We start from the raw sequence: 26,916 nt of genomic DNA, 5'->3' as shown, positions 1-26,916 counted from the left end.
TTACCACCCTCTGCTGTTTGTCCTCTTTGTTGGTTGTTTATATATTTACTCATGTAAATATTTAATGGGCCTATAGCAGACATCATGTGGAAAAGTACATTAATAGCGCTGCAAAAATTGACAATACCTCTTAGAATACTTCACTTTAAACATTTTAAACACACATTCCAGCTGCCCACACCAAGTCCCACAAAGAAACAGTAGAAATTGTATTTAATGTATTCATTTACGACTCACTACTACTTACTACCCACTCTACTGCTCTCATTGTGAATCAAAGTTCTGGTGGCTTTTCTAACTCATGTGACTATTCTGGATTTTCATAGGTGGACGCAAGGGGGAAGGTGGAAGCCAAAGCATACGTGACTCTATACAGGTCATGTGGTGTGGTAGCAGCCATGATATGTTTTTTCTGATCCCACGCAAACGACAAGGGAGCTAAAAAAAAAATAATTGAGTTACTTGAGTGTTCCGCCTGGAAAATACCAAACAAGCAGCACACGAACGTGATATGTTTTTCTGTTTTATCTTTTTTTTAGTTAATGGCTAGTGTGAGCATCCATTGGAATGGATTCCTCTCCATCCGCCACACTAAGAAGGGTCACGTGCATTCGGAAATGTCACCAGAGAACACATGAAGTGAAGTGGTAAATGGTAAACAGGTGGAAAATCGATACGGTATGAACGATCCCTTCAGGATGCAGAGCGCAGTGGACAAAAGCAGTGGTGGACAGCAGCGCTGGGAATTCGCCTGCTGTTATTATGAGAGAGGGAAGAGTGAATCAACAGCTCCGGCCGGCCGCTGTGCTGCTGCCAATAAAACCCGCGCAGTAATTTGATGATGGTGCTGCCGCTGCGGAAACAATAAAGAAGAGGGACTCGGTACCGAGTGTTGGGCAGGAACAGAAGACGGGGAGTGGAGAAGAAGTACGGCGCGTCTTCGCAGGCGGGGAGAGGAGGCACGCGGTTGTTTATCTAATAGAAGTATCACCGGGAGGAAGGAGATGAGAAAAAGGATGGAAACTGGAGCAACACGTCCGCCTCACCACAGGAGCCGCAGCCCATCAGCCGAGTCCGGCGACACAGCATATATAGAGGCACACTTCACCACCTGATTGTCTGAGGCCTTTCCTCCCTCCCCCCCACTCAAACCCCCTCCCCCCCTCGAAGCCCAATTCGGGGGCACCGGCGAGATGTGCGCTTGCATTTCATTTGCCGCCAGCCTCTCCAGCGTCTCCGGTGTGACCTGTAAACAGCATTCTGTGCCTCTCGGCCGGCAGCGGCACCTCCCCGTCCCGTGTCACGCTCCGACGGCTCAATTTAAATGGAAATTGGATGAACTGCTTGGAAGTGATCCAGCCATCCAGAACAATTAACCCATATTACTGGCCGGCCTTGAAGGAGTAATCTGACTTTCAATTTGACTGGTGGTAGGGATTGGGTGTGGGTGTGGGTGGAGGAGAGGAGGGGAGGGGGAGGGGCGGCAGCGTGATAGGGCCGGAAACAAAATAGCCTCAAGTTCAGTAGAGAGCTTGTTTGCCGTGTTCAGTTCCTGAGAATTTATGTCAAACATGATTTCCGAGTGCTCTTGACTGTTGGTTCCTGGACACCAGAACCAACAGTGCTGGTAGTTCAGCTTCCAGCCTTTCATCAACTTTTAGCATTGAAGCAAACAAATGTGAGCTTTATTTAAAAAAAAAAAATTATAATTATTTAAAAAAAAATTGAATGCACATTATGTGGAATATGCTTATTGCATTTCAGAACTTAATTGGCAATAATTTTTAAAACGTTTGTGCACTTGCTTAAAGTGTTAATTGCCTTTATGTTATTGTGGAAATCGACTGGGGAAACACAGTTTCTGTCCAAGAGCATCAACTACCGGTCATTTCAATTACCTTTCTTCCAATAAATCTGTACAGTACACACAGTTTGTCCGGAATGGAAGGGAATTTAAATTTTGAGATTTAAAGAGCCTTTGCGCTGCTTGTCATTATATTTCAACATATTTTGGCTACAATTACCACAATAACTGTGACTTTCATTTCAGTTGGGCTTGCTTGGATTACCGGAACCCAAAACAATGCCAAGCACAGCTTCAGTTGACAACCACACTCATGCATACTGAACGCAAAGCAAAGCTATCAACCATTGGAATCTTACTCCAGGTGCCTTGCTGTTTACAAAAACAAAAACAAACAACCACCAGACTTTGACATCATTGTCTTCTGGTCTGATGGACAAGCCAGAGCTGCATGCTTATCAGAAACAGAGGTGAGGAGGCAGAGGCAGCTGAAGTCACGTCTTCCCAGTGCAGGCAGGGGGCCCCGGACATCAGAGTGGGGCTAACGGGTAATGGCTGGAATTGTGTCTGCGGCGGCTGCGGCGGCGGCTTCTAAATCGCAGCACCGGCAGTATTTATCTCTGTCTCGGACAATCCTGCCGGGAGAGCCGAGCGGCGAAATGAGAATCAACAGCCTGCCGGCCTCTCCTCCCCTCGGCCGCCGTCAGGTCATTTCACTCCCGCCAGAGCCTCTCAGAAGGGCCACGTGTGAGGAGAAAGTGATAAATATAAAGCAGGTGGAGGAGGCCTCGCTGCCTCCGCATTCTGTCACAAATTGTCGGGATCATTTTAATTTATCAAGTGGGGGAGAGAAAACACACACACACACACACACACACACACACACACACACACACACACACACACACTCGAGCTCCCTGCAAACACATGCGACGGTGAATTCAAAGCAGTCCATCAAAGGCTGTGATAATAATCCAACATCAAATTTTCTCTCTCTGCAAAAAAAAACCCCAAAACTGCATAATTCATCTTCCTTCTAAATCAAGGGTTTGGCCCCTGATTGAAACGGCAGGTGTGGCCCCGCCGTGAAGGAAGCTATTCCTCCCGTCACACGCGGCCGTCCTCGGGCTTTTGTCTCCAGCAGTCGTACCTCTTTAACGGCTGGCTGACGGCTGGAACGGAGGGGACCAGCGGGGGCAAAAAGAAAAGGGGGGGGGGAAAAACGGCTGGATGGAGGCGACAATGGGCGCGTAATCCTCCGCCTTCATTGTGATGCGGCTCTCATCCCGCTCCCAAGTGACGAGCGGCGAGCCGCCCAGGATTCTAATCATTCCTGTTGTCAGACCGCCAGCCCAAGTGAGACCGAGTTGATTGCCTGAACAAATTTGCAAAGTAACGATGCAATTTGCCGCAGTCTGCCTTGGGGTCGTGGGGGGGGGGTAAAGGGGGTGCACGGAGGAGTTGCCGGGGGTCAGAGCGGGATGTCGCCCCCTGGGCGACCACATGGGAAGTTTGGAGTCCACCGAGAGGGAATAAATTTGGTCTCAACTTTTGGTAGCTCCACCTGCAAGACAAACAAAGCAGTTATTTTAATCCTGGCTAGTTTAAGCATATTTGGACAGGGTGGATGTTTTTGCTGTTTACTGTCAAAATTCTGACGTTTTTGTTTTGAGTGATGGTAAGAAAGTGATTTTTGCCCTAAAAAAGCAATCTAAAAACGACAGACAGCTTTAGTCAGATTCTTCTGCGGCAACAGAAACAGTAATATCAAAGTTTTATGGTGTCTGTGTTCAGTCAATTTATGCAGCTATTATATATAATAAGCATAATAACATATTCTGCGATGTGATGCAAAGTCTTCTGTGTTTTGTTTTTTATAAGAGGAGGTTAAAAACGATTTGCCACTTCAACTGTTTTGGGCACAAATGTAATGAGTCTGGACCGTCTAACTGCAAATCACTGAACATCTCTGCTGCAGCAAACAGGCATAAAAAATTTTTAAAAAAACAGCCGCGCACTGCCTCCAGCTTGACGATGAAAGATCCCAGCAACAGGGCAGAGCACCAAATGCAAAGGGCGTCCATCTCCAGTCTGACAGCCACTGATCCTGAGAAGCAGCTGCTCTCTTGTGGAATTACACAAAGAAACGACGGATCAGAGGTGGGGGAGAGAGGCGGCTGCGCTTCAGAAGCAGAGGTGCATCTGGCAGCATTATTCACAGGTTTACAGAAAACAGGTCAGTGTGAAAGTCCATAACTATCATTTTTTTTTCACACCATTTAGGTCAAGGAAGATAAGCATCACATCCATCAACACGGCTGTCTAATCAGTGAGTCAACAAGGAAGTGGAGAAGAACACTGATGTGTGACATCACTTCCTACTCCAGATACTCCAGATATTCTGACGCTGCTCGTTCTGCCCATGGGAGCATTTTACTCTTCCCTAAATGCAGAATAGAAGCGAATCAAGGAACTGAATTATTTATCATTGGTGTGTTTGAAATGACCCCATCTATATGCAGATGTCCTGTTGTTTTCTTACTCTTACCTTTTTTTTTTGTTGTTGTTTTTTATTCATTTCTGGGGAATGAACTGACAAGTTAGAGCCAAAGAGTGAATTTTCGCACATTGGTCTTTTGGGTGGTGGGTGGAGGGGTGTCCACAAGCTTTCTTCTTCTTCTTCTTCACTGCACTCATTTTTGTTGTTTCCTGCCTCACTCTGCACTACAACACAAACCGAAGCTGAACAGCACCCCCCCCCCCCAACAAAAAAATAGATGATGTGTTTTCTAGCACACACACAGGATGTGGCTGAGAACAGCAGGGGTCAGCGAACACGGCGCCTCCTCTCAGATCAGAATAGCTGGAGGACGGCTGGAGATATGATTACTCAGACAAGCGGCAGGCTGCTGCCCGCTGCTACCGGCAAAGCAATCACTGCGTTATTAGGGAGGGGATGAATTACCCAACATTTTGAGATTAAACCGGCTAATCCCCAAATGAATGCCTCCGGGTGTTAACACCGGAATTACAGTCTGCCGTGCCGTATTGCCACTTTTCACTTTCATCTGTTTTTCCGTATTATTCTTCGAACGCGTCTTATTTTGTTATGCATTGATTTTTCTTAAGAACTGTGGAACAAAACAAAGAACCGTCCTCTCATTTTTTTAAAATTTTTTTTTTTAGCCCACATGCACGTGTACTTGATGAAACTCTGCAGCCACGGGCCCACTGAGGCCGCATGTGTTCATTAGCCCAGCAAGCTCTGCACTGGGCGGCATGGCCTCAGTTTAACAGGGAAAAACAAACACACATCTGTCGAGAAGCAGAAGTGGACGCAGCCAAAGGCGGGGAAATAAAGGGATGTATGGTGCAGTGTCCAAATAAAGGCAGCGGAGGATATGAATCCCCGTTCAAAGAAGCGTGTTCTCACGCTGAGGAGGCCCTGCAGGGATTTTCTATCATCCCCCGGTACCTTGATACCAGGCTGAAGTCGGGGGGCTTTTATCTCGCCCGAGATGGGTGATTAGATTGAAAGGTCCACCGGAGGAGGATGCGCACGTCCTGCCCGCCGCCACGCCGAGGAGAGGAAAAGCAATGTTCCACAAGACTACACATTCATTACTCCTAAATAAATCTCCATTAAACAAATGCCATACGCATAATCGGGCTACGGGAATAATTATAATTGTGATTAGTTTCTCCACAGGCCGACCTTATGTGGAAATGGTGATTGACAGGCGGCGAAAACGGAGCGCGCAAAACGCCGGCCTCGCGACGTGCACGCGCACGCACTGCAGGGCTGGAACGCACTTCAGAATGAAGAGGTTGTGTGCAGCCGTATAAAGGCTAGTGGATCGTAAAAAAAAAAACTGTCAAAGCACAGCATGGTCATATACACACACACACACACACACATATATATATATATACTTTAAACAGAGCATGCAGCTATTGATGTGAGCTGCCATAAAGGGATCAGTGTCCAAGCCCCCTACAAGCAGGCACGAGATATTTATTAATGAATTCCCCTTATAAAACAGATGGACACTTCATTACAAGAGAAACACGTCTCACTATTAAATATATGTCAATGAAAGATCCCACAGAGTGACATTCAAATATGATTCAGGCTGAGTCCAGGAAATCAACGATGCAACCAGCACCAGGAATCAGACTTAAACTTCAGCCAACAATAAAACAAACAGTTCTTTTCTGAAAGAGGTTTCTTACTCTTTTTTTTACCCTTTAAACTGGCCCTAATCTAGTTATAACCAGTCTGCCTGGTATGACAACACTACAAGAGAACAATAATGTCTTTCCAGGAATAACAGGATTTGCCTTTTGTGTTTTTGCTATTTTCAACAAACTCCATTGTGGCGCTAGAAAACAAATAAAGAAGAAAAGTGAGACCAAAAGGAGACAATGCGTCCTTTGTGAAGCAACAAAGCGATGCAACAACTTCAATCATTGAGTTTCGTCGCAGGGCTGTTGTGTTTGGTTGCATTCCATTTGAGCAAGTGCCGCGATGCAGGTGTGCTAGTGGCAGCAGAGTGCAATAAGAGGTGGGACACATCATAGCGATGGTAGAAACTCAAACACGTTACTCTGGCCCAACTGAGGTGCAAGCCTGTGAAATACAGCTTGATTGTTTGGTAACACAAACGCACTCGTTTTTAGCAGGAATGATGCAACAGGGCGACTGCAGAAGACAATGTAGATAAAAAAGACGTCACAACATTTCTGGAAAAGGTGGTGATCACAGCAGCTGATCTGTGTCTGTGTCACTGCTCTAATGTCTCTCTGTTTGACATAGAACTCAGTGACCGTGTGTGTGTGTGTCTGTGTGTGCATTCCACTTGATGTGCACCTTTCATCTGAAAAAGCCATCTCTGTGGGAAACAACGGGATGTTCACCAGCAGGGGGCAGTAAGGGCAGCATACAAAGAGCACAGACAGGCTGCATGAAGCTTGTTTTACATTTAAATGGACTGAGCAGGAATTCATAGACAGAATAGAAAAATTATGCAGATGTTCCTAAAAAGAAGAAAGCATTTTCTGGCTATAAAGATAAACACTCAAATGCAGGTACTAAAAGACCACAAACACAAAAAAGATACGATATGATCACATTTATTGTGCAGTGCCTTTTATATACATACATTTTTATACACCTAATTTACATGAAAATAAATAAATTAATCTGCTAATGCTCTCCGACCCAACTGGCTTTAGTGAAACCATCGACTTTGACACAGCAAACTTTAGACTTTAAAACGTGGGAGGGAAAGAAAAAAAAAAGCTAAATATTTCCAAGTGACACATTAGTGACAAGGCAGTAATATGACTCTTACTTCTCATTAGTGGAATATCATACATACAGAAAGAGGCAGTTGGTAGGATTCTTTTTTAGCGTCAGTTAAAAAGCACCACTTTCTTTTTTCCCTCCATTTCAGTGAGGTCACAACAGGACAGACTCCATTATAGTTGAATCTTTTCTCCAACTCTGTCTCACAGTGCAAATCCAAGTCTCAAACTGGGTTAAACTTTTTAATGACTGCGAGACTAAAGTTCGGCTTTAGCAAAGTAAAACATTAATTTGTCTAAAAAGTGAAACCCGATTGTTCACTGAGCAAGTCGTGACTCTTCAGACAGGAGTGTAGTCAGTGTGCAGCACTTTAGTGTTTTTTACGTTACGATCATAAAAACACAATATTAAGAATTATGATTAGAAACAAGAATGAATTAATATCTTCAATTTGTAAGATACACTTAATATGCTTGTCTTTTAATTTGAAATTTTTAAATTGGAGTCACTCAGCCTGAGAATATTCACCAGTGATTCAGACATCATGGTCAAATAAAGTTTGCAGAGATTAAAAAAAAATCTTACAAACTGCATCCTTTATATTACTGCTACATACAGTATGGATCACTGACACACACACACACATATAGATAAAATACTACTTTGCTAATTAGTGTTTGTTTTTTTTTTCATTATAAAAAAGTAAATCTAACATATGTGAAAACTATCTTTAATTGTGTACATTGTAGTGTGTGGAAACAATAAAAAATACATTAAGTGGAGGTGGCCGGTGCCACGCACACACGCACGCACACACACACACCAACATGTGGCCAAGGAAAGGAGGGAAGTGTAAACCAGGAGAGGGAATCTCTGGGTTTTTGCTCATATGCACAGACATTAAATAACAGACGTTAACCCGCTCTCATCTCTTTAGCGTGAGGGAGCTGACAGGAAGTCTATCTTTCTACTGCTAGCTTATGATTAGCACTAACACGAACTAGAGCGACATGCCTATGAAACACCACACAATACATCGACTCCAGCTTCCTCTCACCGCGAAGCAACGCAAAGAATTTACATGAGTGTTTTTCTTTTTTGTTTTTTTTTCCAGGGTTTTTCCTGCCGCTTTTAAAGGGGACAGGGGTGGGGAGGAGCTAGGGGGCGGGGCACATACTTAATGATTCATCTTCTACCGATCAAATAGATTGATTTCAAATACATTCAGAAATTGTTTAGGCCAACAGTGATTTTTTTTTTTTTTTAATCATTCATCATTTTGCCGCGGATAATTTTTCTCTAAGGTGTCTAAACCCTTTTTGGGCAGATGGGGGCGCCATACTTGCCTCTCTGGAGAAAAAAACCCTCTGAATAAATGGCTGAGCAGAAGGGCAGGAAGTCTAAGCTATCAAAACATGCAGCTTGTGGCCAGTTTCTCCAGTGCTCTGCAGGACTCGTGGGTGATGACGGGGCTGCACTTTAACCCCAAACATTGTTGATCTTATTACTAAATCTCTATCACACAAAAGTGATTTTTTTTTTTTTTTTTTTTGTCGTTGTTGTTCGTTTACTACCATGGCTTTGTTGTTCCTTCAGCCTCACACTCACAATGTGTCCAGTCTCCTGGGTAAAAGTGAACACATCACCGCACGCCACACAAGGTATATTTGATTATTGCACACAAGCACTGAACTTGCAAATGTTCATGCAGGATGTATGAAGGAGAACACAGTGTTTTGCTCACTATGCGACAGATGACCGTAGAGTTTCTTTGGAAGACTAAAATACATTGTTCTGGTGGGGTTGAGGACGTACGACTACGTGGCGTAACTACCTGGACACCCGCGGTGTTTGCGTGACATCCTAAGGTGAGAGAACGAGATTCAATGACGCTTTTAGAAAATCAACACGAGGATATTTGACGCCGACTTCCAACAACCTGTTACAGTACGTTCATAAAGTAGAAAAAAACGGGGAGTCCGAGAGATGATACATTTGGAAGGGTCATGACTATGTAGTAAGTAAGGAGTAATAAGCATCCTTCTGGAGCAAGTCTAGCGTCTGCATGTAAATCATATTACATCCATAAGCAACATTCATAGCATTTAATCTGGTAAGAAAACAAAAACTGCTCACGACTCATCAGAATCAGGTTGACGGAAAGAGAGATGAGAGCTCTCATCCACTTTAAAATCGCAAGTCAACGTAAAAGCCATTCAAATTCTCTCTTTCTTTTCATCAACTTTGCCCACAAACTACCCCACGCAGTGTAGAGGTGAACGGACAAGTGGGAGATAGTTCAGGCGGAGACTGTGGTGGAGGGGTGAACGGAGGAGGAGTGAGACGGACGAGGGTCTGTGGTGACGGAGCTCGTGTGTGTTTAATGGACTGTGGATCATCTGGACTTGGACTCACGGGGACTGGGAGCCTGACCGGTAGCTCTTAAAGCTGCCCAGCAGACTCTGCACCCCCTTCTTGACCCGGCGGGCCACCGAGTCGGCGGGCGGGGTCGGCAGGCAGGAGGCCAGGCTGGGCGGACGCGCGTCCAAACATTTCTGGTAGCGAAGCTAAAAGAAGAAGGAAAAGGGATCGACAACAGATTGACATTCTGGTCTGGGCTGCGACAGAATTAAAAACACAAGTGGATTTAAAAAATAAAAAAAAAACGCAGATGGTTTTGGTTTGAGCTCGGTCGGGACTCACCATGCAGGCCGCCTGCACGGCCTCACTCAGACTGGCAGCGTTGGGCTCGCACCAAAACATGTGGCAGGAGAAATCCCGCGGCCCCTCTGCCATGATGAAAGCAAAGGTCTGCACGTCTTTGCCCACGCCCATGAAAGACAGGAAGCGCACCCGACACTCTGACAGCACCTCCTCATCCTGCGGTCGGACACAGAAAGGAAAAGAGCTGTAAGGTCACGTTAATCTCAAACAAGTTAAAATAAATAAATATAGTCAGAAATTAATCTGGATGCATTTTTTTTTTATATGGATTTATGTTCACATAAGGAGGACAGGAAGTCCCAGTGAAGCGCAGCTGCTCTTACCTGTTTGGAAAGGATGGTGAGTGTAGCTGGAGCCACGTTCACAGACACAGGAGTCCACTCACTCTTATCTTTAGCGTTCACCGCCGCCTCCAATGCATCATTGATCACATCCATCCCTAAGAAGACAGAGTCATGTGACACCGATCAGCGACCTTCATTGTAATAAATTCCAACCTTGGTCACAGGGCACAACAACAGTCTCCTACATAACATTAAAGGGGAACAACGGCTGGGTGATTCATGTATTAACTGTCAGTATCAGCTTCTTACCAACTGGTTTTGCCACATTCTCGCATCCAAGGTAATACACATGGAAGTGCTGAAAGTTCTCATTTTTTGGAACAGGGAATTCTACAAAGACAGAGGAAACAATCCAAGATGAATTTCAAAATCTCTTTAGTCATCAATAAACAATATTATGGGGGATTTTAACAATCCTTTGCATTACCTTCAACAGGTACAACAGCACTGCCAAAGTCAGAGTTGAGCCTGCACAGGCCTCGCTTCGATGCCTTCCTCTCCATCATTATCTGCAGACCACAACATAAAGGATAAAAGTGCATTTACGTTTCGTGTAGAAAATGTTTTGTTGATTATAAACTATTGAGAAAAAAGCATGACAACAACTGCTAATCCGGTAGCAACTGACCTTTGAACACATTTCATGTAAACTGGTTGCTATGTTCTTGGCGGGTGAGTCGCAACGGAAAACGTGACACTTCAGAACTTGGGTCAAGTTGTCACGAGCCACATAAGCAAAATCCCTGAGGGTGAAATTCAACAAGGGTCATATTTTTATATTCTTGTATTCTGCAGCACTCACTCGCTGGTCACATTCGTGTAATGTCAAGACAGTGAAAAATTCAACAGCAACAAAATGTAAAAAGTTCATAATAGATACCTTTCCCTGTTCAAGACAGAGTACGCAGCATGAAAGGAAAAGAGAAAATGTTAGAAGTCACACAGGAAGCGGCATTCTTTTGTCTGCAATGTTCCTAACTATCCAGGAGAGGGCAGCAGCGTACAACAAACACGCTCATGCAAGAGAGGGTTGTGCTTGTCAGGACAGACGCCAAAGAATGCCAAACCTCTGAGTCACGCAAAAAAAAAAGAAAGAAAGAAAAGGAGGGCGACACATCAGTCGCTACATGCACAGCGATCGAGGACGACTCCAATTCTCCAATTAGCAACAGAGGGCCGTCTGTCACTTCTCTAATCGCACTGAGGAGCGAACCGGGTTGGAGCCCCGTCCCAATTTGGACCTGGGTGCTCGGACACTGACCTGCCGTTGTCTCTGCCAACACCCCACACACGGATGCTGCCAATGGGCTGAGCGTGGAGCAGAGTTTGGCCCAGAGGGTCAATCAAGTTCATGGTGTCGTTCTCCAGGACCATCAGCATGTCTTTGCCCTGTCGCGACACACAAGCTCAGCTTCATTTGTTTTTAGCCTTAATGCTGCAATGAATATGTAATCGCGCTCTGCCACAGGCCTCCGTGGTGATTAAGAACTTAAAGGGCGGAAAGCATTGATGTCGTGGCGTCTGCGCAACTGAAAACAACGCTCGGAGGTTTATGGGAGTTGCAAGACACAGAGGCTTTTCGTCTCACCTCTCCCCAGATACCGGCAGTGTCATGAAGGTTGTGTTTGTGGTAAGACAGCTGCCTGATGCAGTTGTTGACAGCGACGCTGCTCTTGCCAGGAGCCATGTCTTCCTCTGACATCTCCACCCAGCCCAGGGAGCGCACGGCGAAACACTGCCAGCAGAGAGGAAAACAAAACACAACATTGACACGCAGGACGAGTGCTGGGGATGTAAAGACGGGGCGGAGGAGGCTGTTCGTCGTCTCCTTCCCATTAGACTTCCAAATCAGTGTTAGAGTCAATTCATTCCTGAAGGGAATTGGTACACAAGCAGTAAGGAATATTTTGCTCGAGAGTTTTATGAAATCCAAGATACAATTTCCTGGTTTATTGATTGAAAAGAACCAATGGCTCAATCCTGACGGAATTTCTTTGCTTTTATGAACAAAAATTCAGCTCATCATCCAGCACATTACCTTGGTCTCTATGTCCATACACATTGGAGCAGCCTTCTGTTCGTCTTCTGACAGAGAGCAGTTGTAACTGTGATAGTCGAGCAAAGCAGACGCAGACCATTAAAAACAAATTCAGAGTCAATCAAAAGCGAAATGATTTTTAATGGGCTTCAGCAAAACGTACTTCAGGTTGATGGAGGCGTAACGAAGAGTTGCCCCTTCAAACTCCTTCAAGCTTTGATCAGATGCAACCTCAGCCTCTTCCTAAATACATGGAAGATGAAGTGATTCGATGAAGAGTCTTTGTATTGCAGCCGGCAGATGTTAAACAAGTACACTTACAAAAGTTAATACACTATGGGTGATTAAACTTGCTTTAAACATGTCGCTAAAACTGAAGCATTACACTCATCTTCATTCTGAGGAGCCTCAATTGCTTTCCCCAACACTCACCCTCCACAGTTCCCCTTCGCTGGTGCCTTCATCGGTGCCAGAGAGTTGAGCCCATGATTCCTGGAAAGTTGAACAGTGCAGATAAGTGTCTGCGTGCCCTTCGATCTCAGCGAACCAGCGTGGCGAACCTCACCTCGGGCTCCTCGCAGGGAGTCGTCTCCAGGGACATGGAAGAGGACATCATGGAGCTGCCGACTTTGCCGAGAGGTGACGGAGGCTCCCACTGCGTGGTACCGGTGGGGATATGCCAGTAGTAGGTGCCAGATGTGTCTCGCACTCTCATCCATCCTGAAGGCAGGTCTGTGTCTGTCTCAAAGGCGTTGGAATCCCAGAAGGACTCTGGGGACAGGAGAGACAGGGGAAGGAGGAAACAGTTCAGGCTTGAAGCACTGTGACAATGTAGAAAGATACCTGCACAGCTGTTTAATGCATCCTGCCAAATCCTAATAAATTCAACCAAATCTATCAAAATGAGAAAAAAAGAATTGACAAACACTCTGCGTTCACGACGCTCATTAACAGATAGAACAAACGTTCTCATAACATCATCACAGTTTTACATATAAACAGATTTAAGAATATTACTTGTTTAAAGGTGCAGAAGGTTACAGTCTTTTTCAACAATTATAATATTTTCCAAAAGTGAAATTAAGAAACAAGTTGTTTGATAGTATTATAATGTGATTTGTTTTTGGTTATCAGCCTTCAGGTTTGAATACTGATAAGCGAGCACCAGCTTATAAATTCCTTTTAGGGTCTTCAGTTTGACAATTAGGTCATTATGTTTGATATTTTCAATTTTATGGATTAATATTATATTCATATTATCATTATATTGTTTTGTAATGATTTTTGTCTATGTATCATCTCTGACATCAACCTGCAGAGGTTTATGTAGCTGCCCAATGCGACCAACCATAAAGTCTTTGTACTTGTGTTTACCTCTGTTGTCGTTTGGAGAGCTGTCAGCTGTGTTGTCCTGAGACACAGAGGGCCAGCTGGCCTCCTCATCAACCGGTGACCCATTCAGGTTGGAGAAGAGGAGGCAGGCATTCCTCCCCAGGACACTTCCCTCTCTCTGGGACTCAGCGTTACTCTGCTGTTCCGCCACTCCCGCTGTATCTTCATTTCCGTCGGATTCCTTCTCCTTGCGATCTTCCTCGGCCTCCTTGTCTTTTTCCTCGGTGGACTCCAGGGTGTCGATGAGCAGTGGCTCATTCAGGATGTTCTTGGACTCCTCCTGACTGAGAGCAGGGGTCATAGCATTTTTGGGAGATTTGGTCTGCTCCTCTTTACCCTGCTGTTCATCCTGAGTGTTGGTCTGATGTGGGAAGTCCTCCTTGTTCCCATTCTGGCTGATGTTGCAGTTGTGGTCCTGGTCTTGCTGGTTCTCCGTCACTTTCCGCAGCTGGTTCTGGCCTTCCTTGACCCACTTGGCATTGTTGCCAGTGGTGTCTTGGTCGCACCAGTGGCTGCTCTCGTTCAGCTTGTTCTTAAGCTCCTCATCTTGTTTTTGTTTGTTCACAACATATGCCATGTCTTCGTCATCATGCCCACCCATGGTAACTTCCCATCAAAGTGCTGTGGCGAGAACAGAAGCGGTGGACATTTAATTTCATGGCAGCAAGCAGGCTAGCTAGTAATTACTCATTTGGTGTTCGCCGTTAAAGACAAGACTGCTTCAAACTATACTGCACATACTAACTACAAATACATACAGTATATTCAGGTAAAAGGTTTACGGTAGCACTAAAAGGTGACGAAAATGCTAAATTGGGGTCGCGCAAATTTAGCTGAAGTCTGTTTCTTGCTGGTACCTGCCGGGTTGGCGCTTACTGCGGATACTTTCACTGGTTGCTGCTTCAACCGAATGTGAAACGTACTTCAATAGTCACCTTGCATTCAACTGCACGACGTTCGCCTTTTAGACACTAAGCAGTACACCGGCAATCATCGAAATACAATATTACCTGCTCGCTATGATTCGGTCTGTCGAGCAGAGGCACAATATATGGATGCCAACACAGCAGCTGGAAATAACGGGCTTCATCCGCCATCATCTCGTCGTCATTTTGGCTAGGCTAACGTTAGCTCCTCGGCTAGCTGGCTAACGTTCCCGAACTGGGAAATCATTCCAACCACTGCGGCAGATATTCACCAAGCAAATACCAAGATAAATACTTACCAACTCCCCCAGGTCGCCTGTCGTCGAAATATTAAACGGTGCGAGCTACTTCGGCTACATATTTCCATGAATCGTGAGAGCTCGCTTCGTTTCTGAGTGCTGTTTTCTGTCAGTGGGCTCGACTATTGATGGAGGGCGAACCTGCGTCACGGATTAACGTCACACTGCCACCACTCGTCTCCAGCTACCACCCAGCAGGAAAGAGTAGGAGAGGGTTAGTATTGTAATACAATTTTAGGTGGGGGTGAAAGCTTTACGACTGTATTAGACATTGTTCTGATTATTATTATTATTATTATTATTTTTTAAGGCAGAGCTTCCGGAATGCTGTCATTAAAACAGCGGTGTGGCATCAGTATCATCAGAACGTCCTTAAATTATCTTGATTGGATCACTTGTGGAACCGAGAAATATTTCAGACATTAACTATTTAGTCAGATATGTACATTTTTCGAAGCTTGGCTTTTAAAATGAAATGAAAACAAATTAAACTTAAAACACTGCCTAGAAGAAAGTACATTTATTTTCATGAGTGTTGTTCAGAATCCAAGTTTTTGATTCTATAAAGTGTGAGCAGTGGGAAAATATCAATGTTCCTCATTTGTTATCCCTTTATAATTATGTAGTATGTCAGATTAACACTGCCAGTCATGTAATGAAAGTATCAAAAATGCTCAATTTCCACATATTTGTCCTCTTTAATATACTTATATATAAATACATACATTTATGTCATTCTTGATTTTGGCTTCAGACAGTTTGAGCACAAGCAAGCTGGTGGAGGCACGTTATAAAAGGAAAGACTTGGACAACATAAAACACAACACAAATATAAAGTCAATAGTTATCAAAGAACTATTAATGAAAAGTAAAACAATGGTGGAGTGCAGGACGTGAACAATCCCTCTTATTGTCTTGCAAAAGGTTTGCTGGCAGCAGTTTGTGACGCTGCCATGAAGCTGTAAGGAAAAGCAGCCCCCATGCTGAACATAGACAACAGTACCTATAAAACCCACAAATACATAACTGTCTGAGTTCCAGTACTCGTCCATTTACATGTTGGCTTACGCAAAAGGAAAAAAAAAATTATAACAAAACTTGAATTGGGCAGAATCACAGAGCCATCTTAAAACAGCAATTTCCTTGAACAGAGATATCAACAGAGCACATTAAAAATAAAGACCACATTGAAGACATGATGATAGAACTGGATTACATCACAACTTGAGTAATACTGTGCATAGTATAATTGTCAACCTTGCGATGCACTTTTTTTTTTTAATTTTTAAATTCTCTCAAAATGGCATCAATCATTTGTATGTCAGGTAAAGAATGTTTTTATGGCCAGTGTTACACTCTTGTCAGCAGGCTGTAAAAATTCTCACAACAGGTCAAGTTCTACACTCGAGTAAAGCTGCAAGGTGCATCACTGCCCCGGCAAGGTACTCCCAGTGACATTCATGTACACGCAGTTTTTGTTTGTTTAAATGCTTAGCTTCTGTCATCTGTCATGCTGGGTCAACCACATACAGTTCTGTGGAGGCTATCAACTTTATTCCACTGAAGCCAAGCCTGTTGATTAATGTCAACCCACATTGTTCCTACCAGGCAGGGATGGCAGGTGAGCAAATGCGCGACGCAGCCTGACATTCAGCAAAGCAACGCAGACTGTCCATGCCGACATCCACAGGTTATTCAGTCGAGAAATGAGAAGATTGTACTTATCCGCGTAGTTCCAGGGTGTAGACGGCAAATCAGTGACACAAAGACACAAATAAGAATCTGATATCACAATTAAAAAAAAAATAAAATATATATATAAAAGATGTGGCTGCTGCTGAATTTCTTTCAGAAGCTGAAGCTACAGTGGCCTTGAATGCAGCAGCAGAGTAAGATTTTAAGGCAATACTGGTAAGCACCACACCACCATTTGTCGTATCTGGTTCAGAACAGGAGGGCACGGAAGGATTTGTTTTTTTTATTTGTCCTGCATTTTTTCCAAAATTGGCACAATCATATCAAATTTAGGCCTCTTCGCTGGGTCTTCGTTCATGCATATCTTCATAAGCTTGCAAATATGTGGCGATATTCCAGGTGGGATGGTGGGCCTCAAGCCCTCCAGGGCAACCTGAAAGAACACGCAGGCAAGACAAGGTAAGGTGCAATTGAAAAGCAATTCCAGCAGGCTTTAAATGTAATTGGATGAGTCAAAAAGGGGGTGTTGTGGGGGGCAGCCAACCTTCATGCCAATTTCCATATTGGACAGGTCGGCAAATGGAACCTCTCTGGTCACCAACTCCCACAACAGGATGGCAAAGCTCCACATGTCTGATGACCGACGGTTGATCTCTTCCGGTTTCTTCTGCAGGGCTGAGATGAGCGTGATACAATGAATTCATTTATAGGGAGGTATTTTACTTTTCTTTTTTTTTGCAGATAAAACTTCAACCAGGAAAAGTCACTTTTGCGTATAGGTTCCAATCTTAACACTGTAAGAGCCCAGGCTGAGCACTGGTCAACCTAATTACATGGCAGATGTTTCGACCTATGCCTACGATCTGAATTTAAAATATCAAAATTCTTATCAGCCAGTTAGTGGTGAGGCCCCCATCTATTCAGCCACAGAAACACAAGTAGACAACATCAGCAATTAACTTCAATGACTTTACTGATTACTTTAAAGGTCATGCAAATGTTTTAGTGATAATAATCACAACCACAGCAGAGATTTATCCAAGCAGGAAGTGCAAGTCTACCATATGGCCGCTTTTATAGCCAAAAGCAAAGAAAATCTTGTTTATCCTCGCAGACGCTAGCTTTATTTTTAAACACAGCAAACAGTCTTTTGTTGCCTCTGCTGCTGAAAAGCTTCCCTGGTTATTTTCACATCCTCTGAGCCAGTTCTGATGCTCTGTCTCCATGGCTTTTACTGTGACACTGTCAGAAGTCATCTGTAGATTACATCTGTTTCCTGGAGCTGTCTGAAGTTCAGTGCAAGCATCAGTCAGAGTGGAACTCCACTGACTGCAGCTGCCACTGTGGATGCGGGCTGTGTGAGTGATGCCTACCCTCGGGGGCAACCCACGCCGGCGAGTACATTCTGCCCGGGCACTGGAAAGAGAACTTGACGTCTGCCATGCTGATTCTGGCTGTCATATCTTCATCAATCTGTGGTCACAAAAGGAAGACTTTAACTTATTCTGCACTTTTCTGTTTTCATGCGAAAAAAAAATATTTTTCATAGATTTATTAGATCATTTAGGTCCTGTGGGTGCAGATATCTATGTTAGATTCTTACCATCACACTCTTGCTGTTGAGATAGTGGCGCGGGATCATTGGTTCAAGTGTGTGTAAGAAGGCCATTCCACATGCAATGTCCAGAGCAAACTTCACCGCTTGCGTCTGGTCCACAACAAAGTCTGACAACATGACAACAGAGACGTTTGAACAGGTGAGGATAATGACACACAGCCCGGGCAACATTATTATGGAGTTCCAAAGTGTGACAACAACATGAGGTGTGACACACAAATCCCTTTAAAACAACAAAATTGGTCAGAAATACGGGTTTTGTGACCAGAGTGAAAGTACTCACTGGTGCCTTCATGCAGAACGTTGTAGAGGGAGCCGTAAGGCATCCAGTGTGTGATGATGACAGGGTGAGGGGCAGGAGACAGACACGCTCCCAAAACAGGGAGGACATTCGGATGGGAAAATATCCTGGGATGGAGCCCAAGGGAGGTGGGCAGGGGAGGGAAGGACGGGGAAGAGAGACACACGAAAAAGATGCAAACCCACAGTGGATTTGACAGAAACAGACAATTTGTGTGAGATGCAACGAAAAGAAATAATATATAAACTTTGCCTCAACGCAATGCAAACACGGAAATGGTGACCCGACAGGACAGAAGACATGAGAGCTGGAGAGAATGCGCGGAGTCAATAATTACCTGAGTTTAGGATACTCCTCGTTGAAGTCCCGGGTTTTCCTAGTGGTCCAGTCCCGGACTCTCAGCTCCTTAGCAACGATATCGTTTCCCTGCCAGCGCCCTTGCCACAACTTACAATGAGGGAAAAATAAATAACAAAATATTATTAATTAAAAAAAAACCTGATGACATGAGACAAAAAAAACAAACAATCATGAGCAGCTCTACAGTGAAAGTGTATTACAAAATATGCAAAGTACCTCTCCAGAATGGTTCTCATTTAATTTGGCCAGCAGGGAGAGCTGTTTGAAGTCAATGCCTGCGTGTTTATTCAAAGTACCATTGCCTAAAACACACAGGACGAATTAGCGGAAAACAAGCAGAGAAGTGGAAATTCAAACAAATTCAAAATCTAGATATAAAAAAAAGTTTGACGCAGTACTTTGCCGGAATTAAAAAAAACATTGCTCAGCTATGAAATTATTAAACAGACTTACGTGGTCGAGTTCTAGTGGTGCCCTTCCAAAATGTGTCCTTGAAAGGGATTTTTGTCAGGTTTTGTCCCATTTTTTCAGCCTTATCTGTGATTTGGGTGAATTGGGAAGAAGAATTTGTATAAAACTGACCATCAAAACTACTTTTAATCACAAAATATGGCATTCTAATCTAAGTCAATATACCTCGGAGGAGTTCACGCAGGTGAGGTTTGCCTTTGTCCAGGGGGGTTTCCCCATATTTGTTACAGATGCTCACCTGAGCCCCATTAGTTACAAGATCCTGAAGGAAAATTGGAAATCAGAATGACATTGTAACACAGAGACTGAGCGTGACAACTTGTATCCACAAGGGGGAGCACAAACCTCAGCCACTTGGTCTTGGCCCCAGAAGCAGGCATAATGGAGTGGCGTGTTTCCGTGTTCATTAGCTGCACTGGTGTCTGCTTTAAACTGGATCAACTGCAGAGAAGCCAAAACAATGGATTACATTTTAAAAAGGGCCTGTTTGGGTTGTATACAGGGATGAATGTTAATGCTGCCGACTAAAATCAGGAGGTTCTATCCTGGCTTTTGAAACATAGCAGAGGTATTGGGACATGCCTATTATTAATTCTGCCCTGCAGCAATTCTGAATCAGGCACCCATCAGCACAAAAACATTTTGTCATAGTTACATGTCCACAACACAACACATCTCCAAGAGTAAGCATGTCAGTAAACAAGCAAGAAAAAAAACAAAACAGTGAAACCATGTGATGCATCTTTAATGAAGGAGACCTGAATTTTATTTTCTGTCTTAGCATGTAACAAATGAACAATTACCCAAATTCTTTGAAAGAAATAACTTCATGCAATTTGCATTTCAAGAAAGACCTTTCATTAGATTTGGTGGATAAAAGTTGCTTATCAACATCAGTTAATAGGCAAAGGCAGTGGGTGGGTGTTTTATTACCAAATTGAGTACTTTCAATTCTAAGTTGTTTTGAAGACTTTATACAAGCTGCACAATTAAGTGTATTGCATAATCATATTTATTTCAAGTGAAAAAAGTTACCTCCCTTCATTTTAACTTTACTGATGGTTGAACTGCAAGAACAGACAAGCCCACTGTTTTAAAACTGCAAATCAAATGACATCATACAGAGTTTCATAATATCCTGTCTGTGTTTATGAAGCAAACAGTCTTGGGTTAGGTTTACACTCAATTTCTAACACTGCATGTTTGTTGCAAAACAATTGCGCATAAAGATTATACAAAACAGCAGCATTGTCACGTACTCGCAACAGAAATAACAAGTAACGTCCAATCTTCTTTTTGTATCATATTCGTGATGAAGACAGGGTTGGAGAAAATGAGAATTTTTGAGCGAGACTTGAGCTGGTTCTGTTTTCGCAATTAATGTCAAATGAAACAAGACTCAGGTGTGCAGACAAAACCCCACCTTTCCCACAATGTCCCGATGTCCGTGGCTGGCGGCCAGGTGCAGAGGTGTATCGTCGCCTCGGTTCATGACGTTGATGCGCGCCCCTCTCATGATGAGCATGTCCACCACGTTGGAGCGGCCCTCCCTGCAGGCCCAGTGGAGGGGGCTGAAGCCGTGGTCATCTCTGCAAAACAGTAATCACACACATAAAAAAAAAACATTTAACATCTCGACCAGACGAGGAAAAATCTAGCAGCTGACAACAGACTGAATTCAAACCAAGGTTTTTTTTTTTTAAAAATGACATCAGCTTCTATAGCTGCACATAAATGATGGAAAACAAATAAAAAGCACGCTGGCCTGGAAAATGGAAATGAACGTCTTAAATATGCCAAACTTCATTGTGGGGGTGACAACTTCACAATGTGCTTTGAAATGACTGCGCAGAGGTCGAACAGGTCAGCTGCAAGACATAAAAGTTTCCTAAACAAACAGACCGACCAGCAACTTTGGAAAGAGCTGACAATCCTTTGACTTGGAACAACAGCAAGACAGGTAAAATGGCTCCAGGGGTCATAAAAAACAGAGGCTGACAGCAATTTAATTTATAATCATCTGACAATCAAAAAATAAATTTCTGTGCAACACAAAACATTTCCATTTTATCAGGGATTTTGTTGAGAATTCGTTCCTCAGTTATTAAAGTTTGTATGACATTGATACCACACTTTGTCATGTGTGTTTTGTTAGGAAAACAAAATACTTTCTCGAAGAAATGTGTTCAGCTGAAACTTATTTAGAGAATAACTGATTCAACGTTGACAAATTTGCCATTCACAATACGGTGTTGCACAGAGAACTGACATCGTAAAGCAAACGTCTCTCTCCAGTATCGTTCTCTACCTGTGGTGCTCGAACAAACACGAAAGCAGTCTCGCAAACCACAGACGACTAACCACACTGACCCCAGTGCCAGATATCTTCAGCCAGCGTGTCAAAACTAAACGAGCACAGCGACCTTGTCGAATTTAGGACTGTCACGTTAGCAGCGTCCAGACGAGCCAGCCTCTTGAGCGCTGTGCCATCCTGTTCTCGGGGAAGTTCACTCATACGTGCCCTTCCTCCCCAACAGGAAGTCGATGGCGCTCAGACAAGGTGCGCATCATTCCTCCCTGCCTAAACGACACTGGCAGCTGACACACGTTGGACACAATGGGCGGCGGCATCTATTACATGGCAGGGTGACGGATGCTGTACATCCTCGCAGAAAAAGATAACGTTTGCAAAAGCCGGGGACGGGGCGGGGGCGGGGGGTTGAGGGAATCTATCGGAAGAAGCGCAAAAGAAGGCTGAACATTCCCTGTAGACTTCTTTAATCAACGCCGCATACAAACAACACTAAAATACACATTCTGGCTCCTGTGTGTGTGTGTTTTGTCGTCCACTCGCACCAGAATTCTCAATTATCCTCTAATTCATGTCTGCCCCTCCCTCCCAGTTCCACTAGAGATGCAGGCAGTATTTATGAGCGGCATTACTTTCCATAAAGCCTCTCTCTTTTGGGCGTAATGCTGCAGATGATGAACGACGCACTCGCTCCACGAGTGGGCAGACAAGGGAATAATGCGATGGGAGGACTGAGAGCGTATTATAAACGAGCAGGAATCTGAAGCCCGCGCCAGACTTCACATCGCCGGCCTGTATGCACACGCCCTGCTGCATGCAATTCTGTTTAAGAGCGGCCGCACAGAGACCCTCAGTCACACATACACACACACACACACACACACACACACACACACACACACACACACACACACACACACACACACACACACACACACACACACACATCGAGCTGTGTATCTGGGCGACCTGTTGCACCAGCAACACATCTGCTCCGTGTGCAATTTCCTCTGAGAGCAAAAAGGCCAAATGCTACGAGGCTATTTGGCTTCAAGCTACGATGGAGCCAGCGTTGAGAGTCACCACCACCAGCAGTTTTCTGCCTGGTCTTTTGGAAAGAGGAAGTACAGACATTACCGTCATTCAGGCTAAAAGGAGTTCACTCTAATGAGAAACCTTTATAAAGCTGTTTGGCAAATATGTTAAAACTGGAAAAAGCGCAGTGAAATAACACCACAGCTCTGGATTAGGCTTAGATCAACTTGACGTTTGGCGCTCTGACTCTATACAGTGTCTCCTGTCCGAGCAATCAACCAGGTCTATTTGCACAAGCAGCTGCAGAATTTGGTTGGCGTGACTCATTTTGTGATGCAGCAACACACATTAGGCAATAGGCATGGGTTAAAGAAAAAGGACCGTCTTTTCCTTTAGCTGGAGCAAGAGTCACTCTGCACTCCTTTATATTAAAGAGGTTTGGGCCTTAAGCTCACTTTATCCACCATAACCCCGCCGGCACTTGAATGCTACTGCTCGCCCCCTCCTCAGTGGCTGCAGCCATTTATTTCAGGCACTTCCACCTGCCAACAGTGCTCAGTTTGGCAGATGGGAAAGCCCAAGGAAGAGCCCCTGTCTGCACGCTTTCTCTGCCCTGACATCACCACCCGTTTATATAGCAGGCATGAGGGGAGGATAGACTGGCTGTATCAAATGAGATGGAAAATTAAGCATCAAAATAAATATGAATTCCCATGTTTCGGCACAAAGTGCGAGATAATGTCACATTTGATCTCTTGGCATAATATGTTTCTTCTCTGACTCCAAACAGCCACAAAATATTTGGATTTATTGATGCTGAGCAGCGCCTGAATATTAATAAAACTGAAGATCTAAGAAGACTGATTTGGATATGCGATAAGCAGGATACTGCAGGCATGGGAGAGCGGCCACTGTCTGCTTATGCAACTCTGGAGAGTAATGAATTGCTAACCGCAGCAAAGAGTGAAGTGTTCTAATTAAACTGAAGGCAAGTAGTCAGCAAATCAAGCACATTTACTGTATTGCCTGGCTTGAAATGCCATTCATCTATCCAGGCCTTTACCTTTCTTAAATTTAGAGTAACAGCGCTTGACTGTGGTTATTTTGTGTTAGTAATGCAAGATTTGTAAACAAAACAGCAATGTGTCCATGCAGGAATTAAGACCCTGTCACCCAAAAGAAGCTCTTCATTTGAAAACAAAATGTCTAAAACCGTTCCAATCCACTTCATTCCCTCTCACTCCCTACTAAGGCCCTACTGGGAATGACTATGTAAAAAAAACCAAAAAAAACACTGAGGAGCAATCCTGCACATTCCTGCCAACGTTACCATTCAGTCCTCTCAACTTGGAGGAAATGTTGAGGGGAAACGAGTGGAACTATCTAATACCACTGGGAGACAAATTCTAAAATACCGGAAACAAATAAGCAGACGTGGGGGAGGTGATGAGCTCTGCTATAACACACACACACACACACACACACACACACACACACACACACACACACACACACACACACACACACACACACACACACACACACACACACACACACACACACACACACACACGGTTCTCTGTTCCAGTCCCTTTTTAATCTCCTCCCACTCTCTTGGTATTTGTGGGGTGGTGGATGGTTCCCTTGAGGCCTATGTGTTATTCCTTGTAAGGACATTCAGCATTCCACAACTACTCCTAGTGTGGGTGACACGTCAGTGTAAACACAGTGCACATCATCATGGAGGACGTACTACTGATGGGCTACGATAACGTGTGATTTCCTGATTCACCCTGATCACTGTGGAGCTGAATAGGGGGAAAAAAACAAACCAGTGTGGCTCACCCAATAGGAGACATACATCAACTGGAAAGGAGAACCTGGCATGTAATCAGCTAATGGGCAGGTCATGGGCTGTGCTTGTGCTTGAATGGGTGCATGTATTTAAAATGACTTGCTCAAGCCAAGCAGGCTTCAACTGTTACCAAAAACAATTGGATTTGAAGGGAATTACACAAGAAGATGACTTTCCTATTTTAAGCTTGCGCTGAAAACACTTGCAGCTGAAGCATAGACCAAAATAACAAATTTTCTTGTTGGTCATTGCTACGGAATGGCCAAGTTCTGCTTTTTACTGTTGAGCGCCAACGAACACATACGGAAGGAAGCGCTTGAGCGATGCTCTGTGGCCCTTAGTGTCATATTTTGTATTGTAAACATGTCAGATCAGACCGAAGAGTGATTATCTTGTCATCCTAATGACATAAATATGCAGCCACAAGGAGAGGAGTTCAATCCCAGGCCACAATCTCTCCCGGGACGACAAAAAACGTGCGGCCCATTTCCGTAGATGACAAGTGGGGCGCGATCATACAAGTCTAAACTGAGGAAATAAAGAGGAAGTGACATCAACTTTACATTTTAATACCATTATCTGCCACACATTAATCATCATTTGTTGATTCTGGATCCAGATGCAGAGCTAATACGGGTGCTCAAAAAGCACCATTGAATGACTCTTCATTAATAAAGATGTGATAAATTGTACATTTTGGATGAAGGTAAGATTTTAACAGATGGATAAACCACGGCTCACCCTTGATTGAGGTCATTCTCCGTATTGTCCAACCATAATCGCACAGCTACTGCATTGCCTTCCCGGCATTGGGTGAAGATATCGTCCATTTCGGCCGCTGCTCACTTCTCCTGTTATGGCGCACCTCTCTGAGCAAATTTGTAAATAAACTGGAGTATACGATGGAGGCAGCTTGAGGGTTTCAGTTCGGTTCTGGCCAGCATCAGCTCCTCATTTGGGGGTGGGGGGGGGTGACGGATGAGATCAGAGCTGCGAAGCAACTCTCACTAGCCTGAAAATGGAATTGGAAAAGAGAAAATGTGAAGATTAGTCAAACTTTCTCCGTTCCACACAAGCAGAAGGGCTGGGAAATCTCACTTGCATTGATAGTGAGTTGAAATGTAATTGTGGACACCGTCAGTCAACTCTTTGCTGTTAAATGTTACCTGCAACAGGAAACATACACATTCTTGTCCTAGATGTTACACTTTATATTTAATGGAATTGGTTAAGGACTCCAATTAATTTTTCAGGAAAGTCATAACACACTCAGAAATGTAAGGTTTTGCACCAATGAACAAACAGAACAGGCAATAAAAGGTGTGATCTTCTGAATCTGTTTCTACATGTTTTAGCAACAGTCTCAATCTGCTCACACACCACAAAGACTTTACTGCAGGCTTTCCAACTTTGAAAACCACGAATTACAAAACGTTGTGGCGAGCAGTGACAGTAGAATATTTTTGCCTCTTTTCTTTCTTTCTTTCTTTCTTTTTTTTTTTTTTTAGAAGAGTACATGGTTAGAAAAAAATGTGAAGCTGAAAAAGCATAGTTGAGTCATAACACGGTTATAGCTGCGGTTCAGCATAACTGCTATATCACTGCAGCTTCAAATCAAGCAGAAAGTTTTTTTTTTTTTTTCTTCTTCTTTTTTTAGTAAGAAGAAACCAGTGTCCCAACGACATTCCCAGGAATGCTTCTGTCATTACAGCGGTCTCATTAACGATAGCAACAGTGCTATATGGCCAACATCAGGGGAGCAAATGTTGGCCGTGCTACTGGACCGTAATCTCTTCGCGGTAGTTTATCGCTTTAACATCACTGTCTATAAACTGAAACAAAAACCTTAATAGAGCTACACCAACAAACCCGCATCATTCAGCTGGTCGAATGAAACACAGGCATGTTTGGCTAACGAGCTAACCGTTTAGCTACCTTCCACAGGACTGCTTTTTTCCCCCCTGAATTGACGCAGCTTTGACTGAGGTAATCATGAATAAAACCACACTATAGTAGATGGAACTGGTCAAACGGTCGCCAAGCTTCACGACAAACTTACCTATGTATGTGAGTATGCCAGCGCAATGTCGTACAACGTAGTTGGCCAAAGGAGAACTTAGTAGCGGCGTTGTTATCTCCAGTAGATTGAAAGCAGTGGGACGTCCACACCCTCAGTGTACGTGCTAACGTTGAGGGGAGGAAGACATTGCTCCGCCCCCCTGCGAAAAAAGGGAGAACTGCAGGAAGTAGACATACAGTATATTCAGCCCCTCAGGGCGCAGTTTTTCTTCTGTCCAGGTAATTGGTCCGATGTATGAAGACGGTAGAAGCGTAATTTCACATCACTCGTATTTTTATATTTTATATGTGAGTCATGCATATAAAAACAGGAAAATTAATAATTTTAGTTTAACGACCTCTAATTTCTTTCACAT

The 26,916-nt window shown here is 43.9% G+C and overlaps 2 protein-coding genes across 4 annotated transcripts; both read right to left on the bottom strand.

Moving 5' to 3' along the window:
• Positions 1-6,921: 6,921 nt before the first annotated feature.
• On the bottom strand, positions 6,922-14,989 carry apbb1 (amyloid beta (A4) precursor protein-binding, family B, member 1 (Fe65)). 3 transcript variants are annotated; one of them, XM_076036447.1, is made up of 14 exons: positions 14,836-14,989; positions 13,593-14,231; positions 12,784-12,989; positions 12,651-12,710; positions 12,382-12,461; positions 12,219-12,285; positions 11,769-11,915; positions 11,436-11,569; positions 10,809-10,923; positions 10,608-10,689; positions 10,430-10,510; positions 10,160-10,275; positions 9,816-9,992; positions 6,922-9,679 (listed from the first exon to the last, which is right to left on the bottom strand). In XM_076036447.1, exons 2-14 carry the CDS (start codon positions 14,209-14,211, stop codon positions 9,524-9,526), a joined length of 2,040 nt encoding a protein of 679 aa, XP_075892562.1. In that variant the 5' UTR covers positions 14,212-14,231; positions 14,836-14,989; the 3' UTR covers positions 6,922-9,523. The 3 variants fall into 3 exon arrangements, with proteins under 3 accessions (XP_075892562.1, XP_075892565.1, XP_075892563.1); XM_076036450.1 differs by having other exon boundaries at positions 11,442-11,569; XM_076036448.1 differs by lacking the exon at positions 14,836-14,989 and adding an exon at positions 14,621-14,803.
• Positions 14,990-15,519: 530 nt separating this feature from the next.
• LOC142895424 (scaffold protein ILK) lies at positions 15,520-26,699 on the bottom strand. Its single transcript, XM_076036452.1, has 13 exons — positions 26,537-26,699; positions 25,223-25,488; positions 20,704-20,869; positions 19,626-19,721; positions 19,446-19,542; positions 19,263-19,346; positions 19,026-19,111; positions 18,787-18,896; positions 18,432-18,556; positions 18,134-18,255; positions 17,904-18,003; positions 17,075-17,205; positions 15,520-16,963 (listed from the first exon to the last, which is right to left on the bottom strand). The coding sequence occupies exons 2-13, from the start codon at positions 25,309-25,311 to the stop codon at positions 16,814-16,816; spliced, it is 1,356 nt and encodes a 451-aa protein (XP_075892567.1). The 5' UTR covers positions 25,312-25,488; positions 26,537-26,699; the 3' UTR covers positions 15,520-16,813.
• Positions 26,700-26,916: the final 217 nt, after the last annotated feature.

Source organism: Nelusetta ayraudi, unplaced genomic scaffold, assembly GCF_046127955.1.
Source record: "Nelusetta ayraudi isolate G7.1 ecotype Tasmania unplaced genomic scaffold, CSIRO-AGI_Nayr_v1 ptg000048l, whole genome shotgun sequence".
Taxonomy (NCBI): Eukaryota; Metazoa; Chordata; class Actinopteri; order Tetraodontiformes; family Monacanthidae; genus Nelusetta; species Nelusetta ayraudi.
The sequence above is the reverse complement of the archived record's forward strand: the minus strand, read 5'-3'. Positions and strand labels throughout refer to the sequence as shown.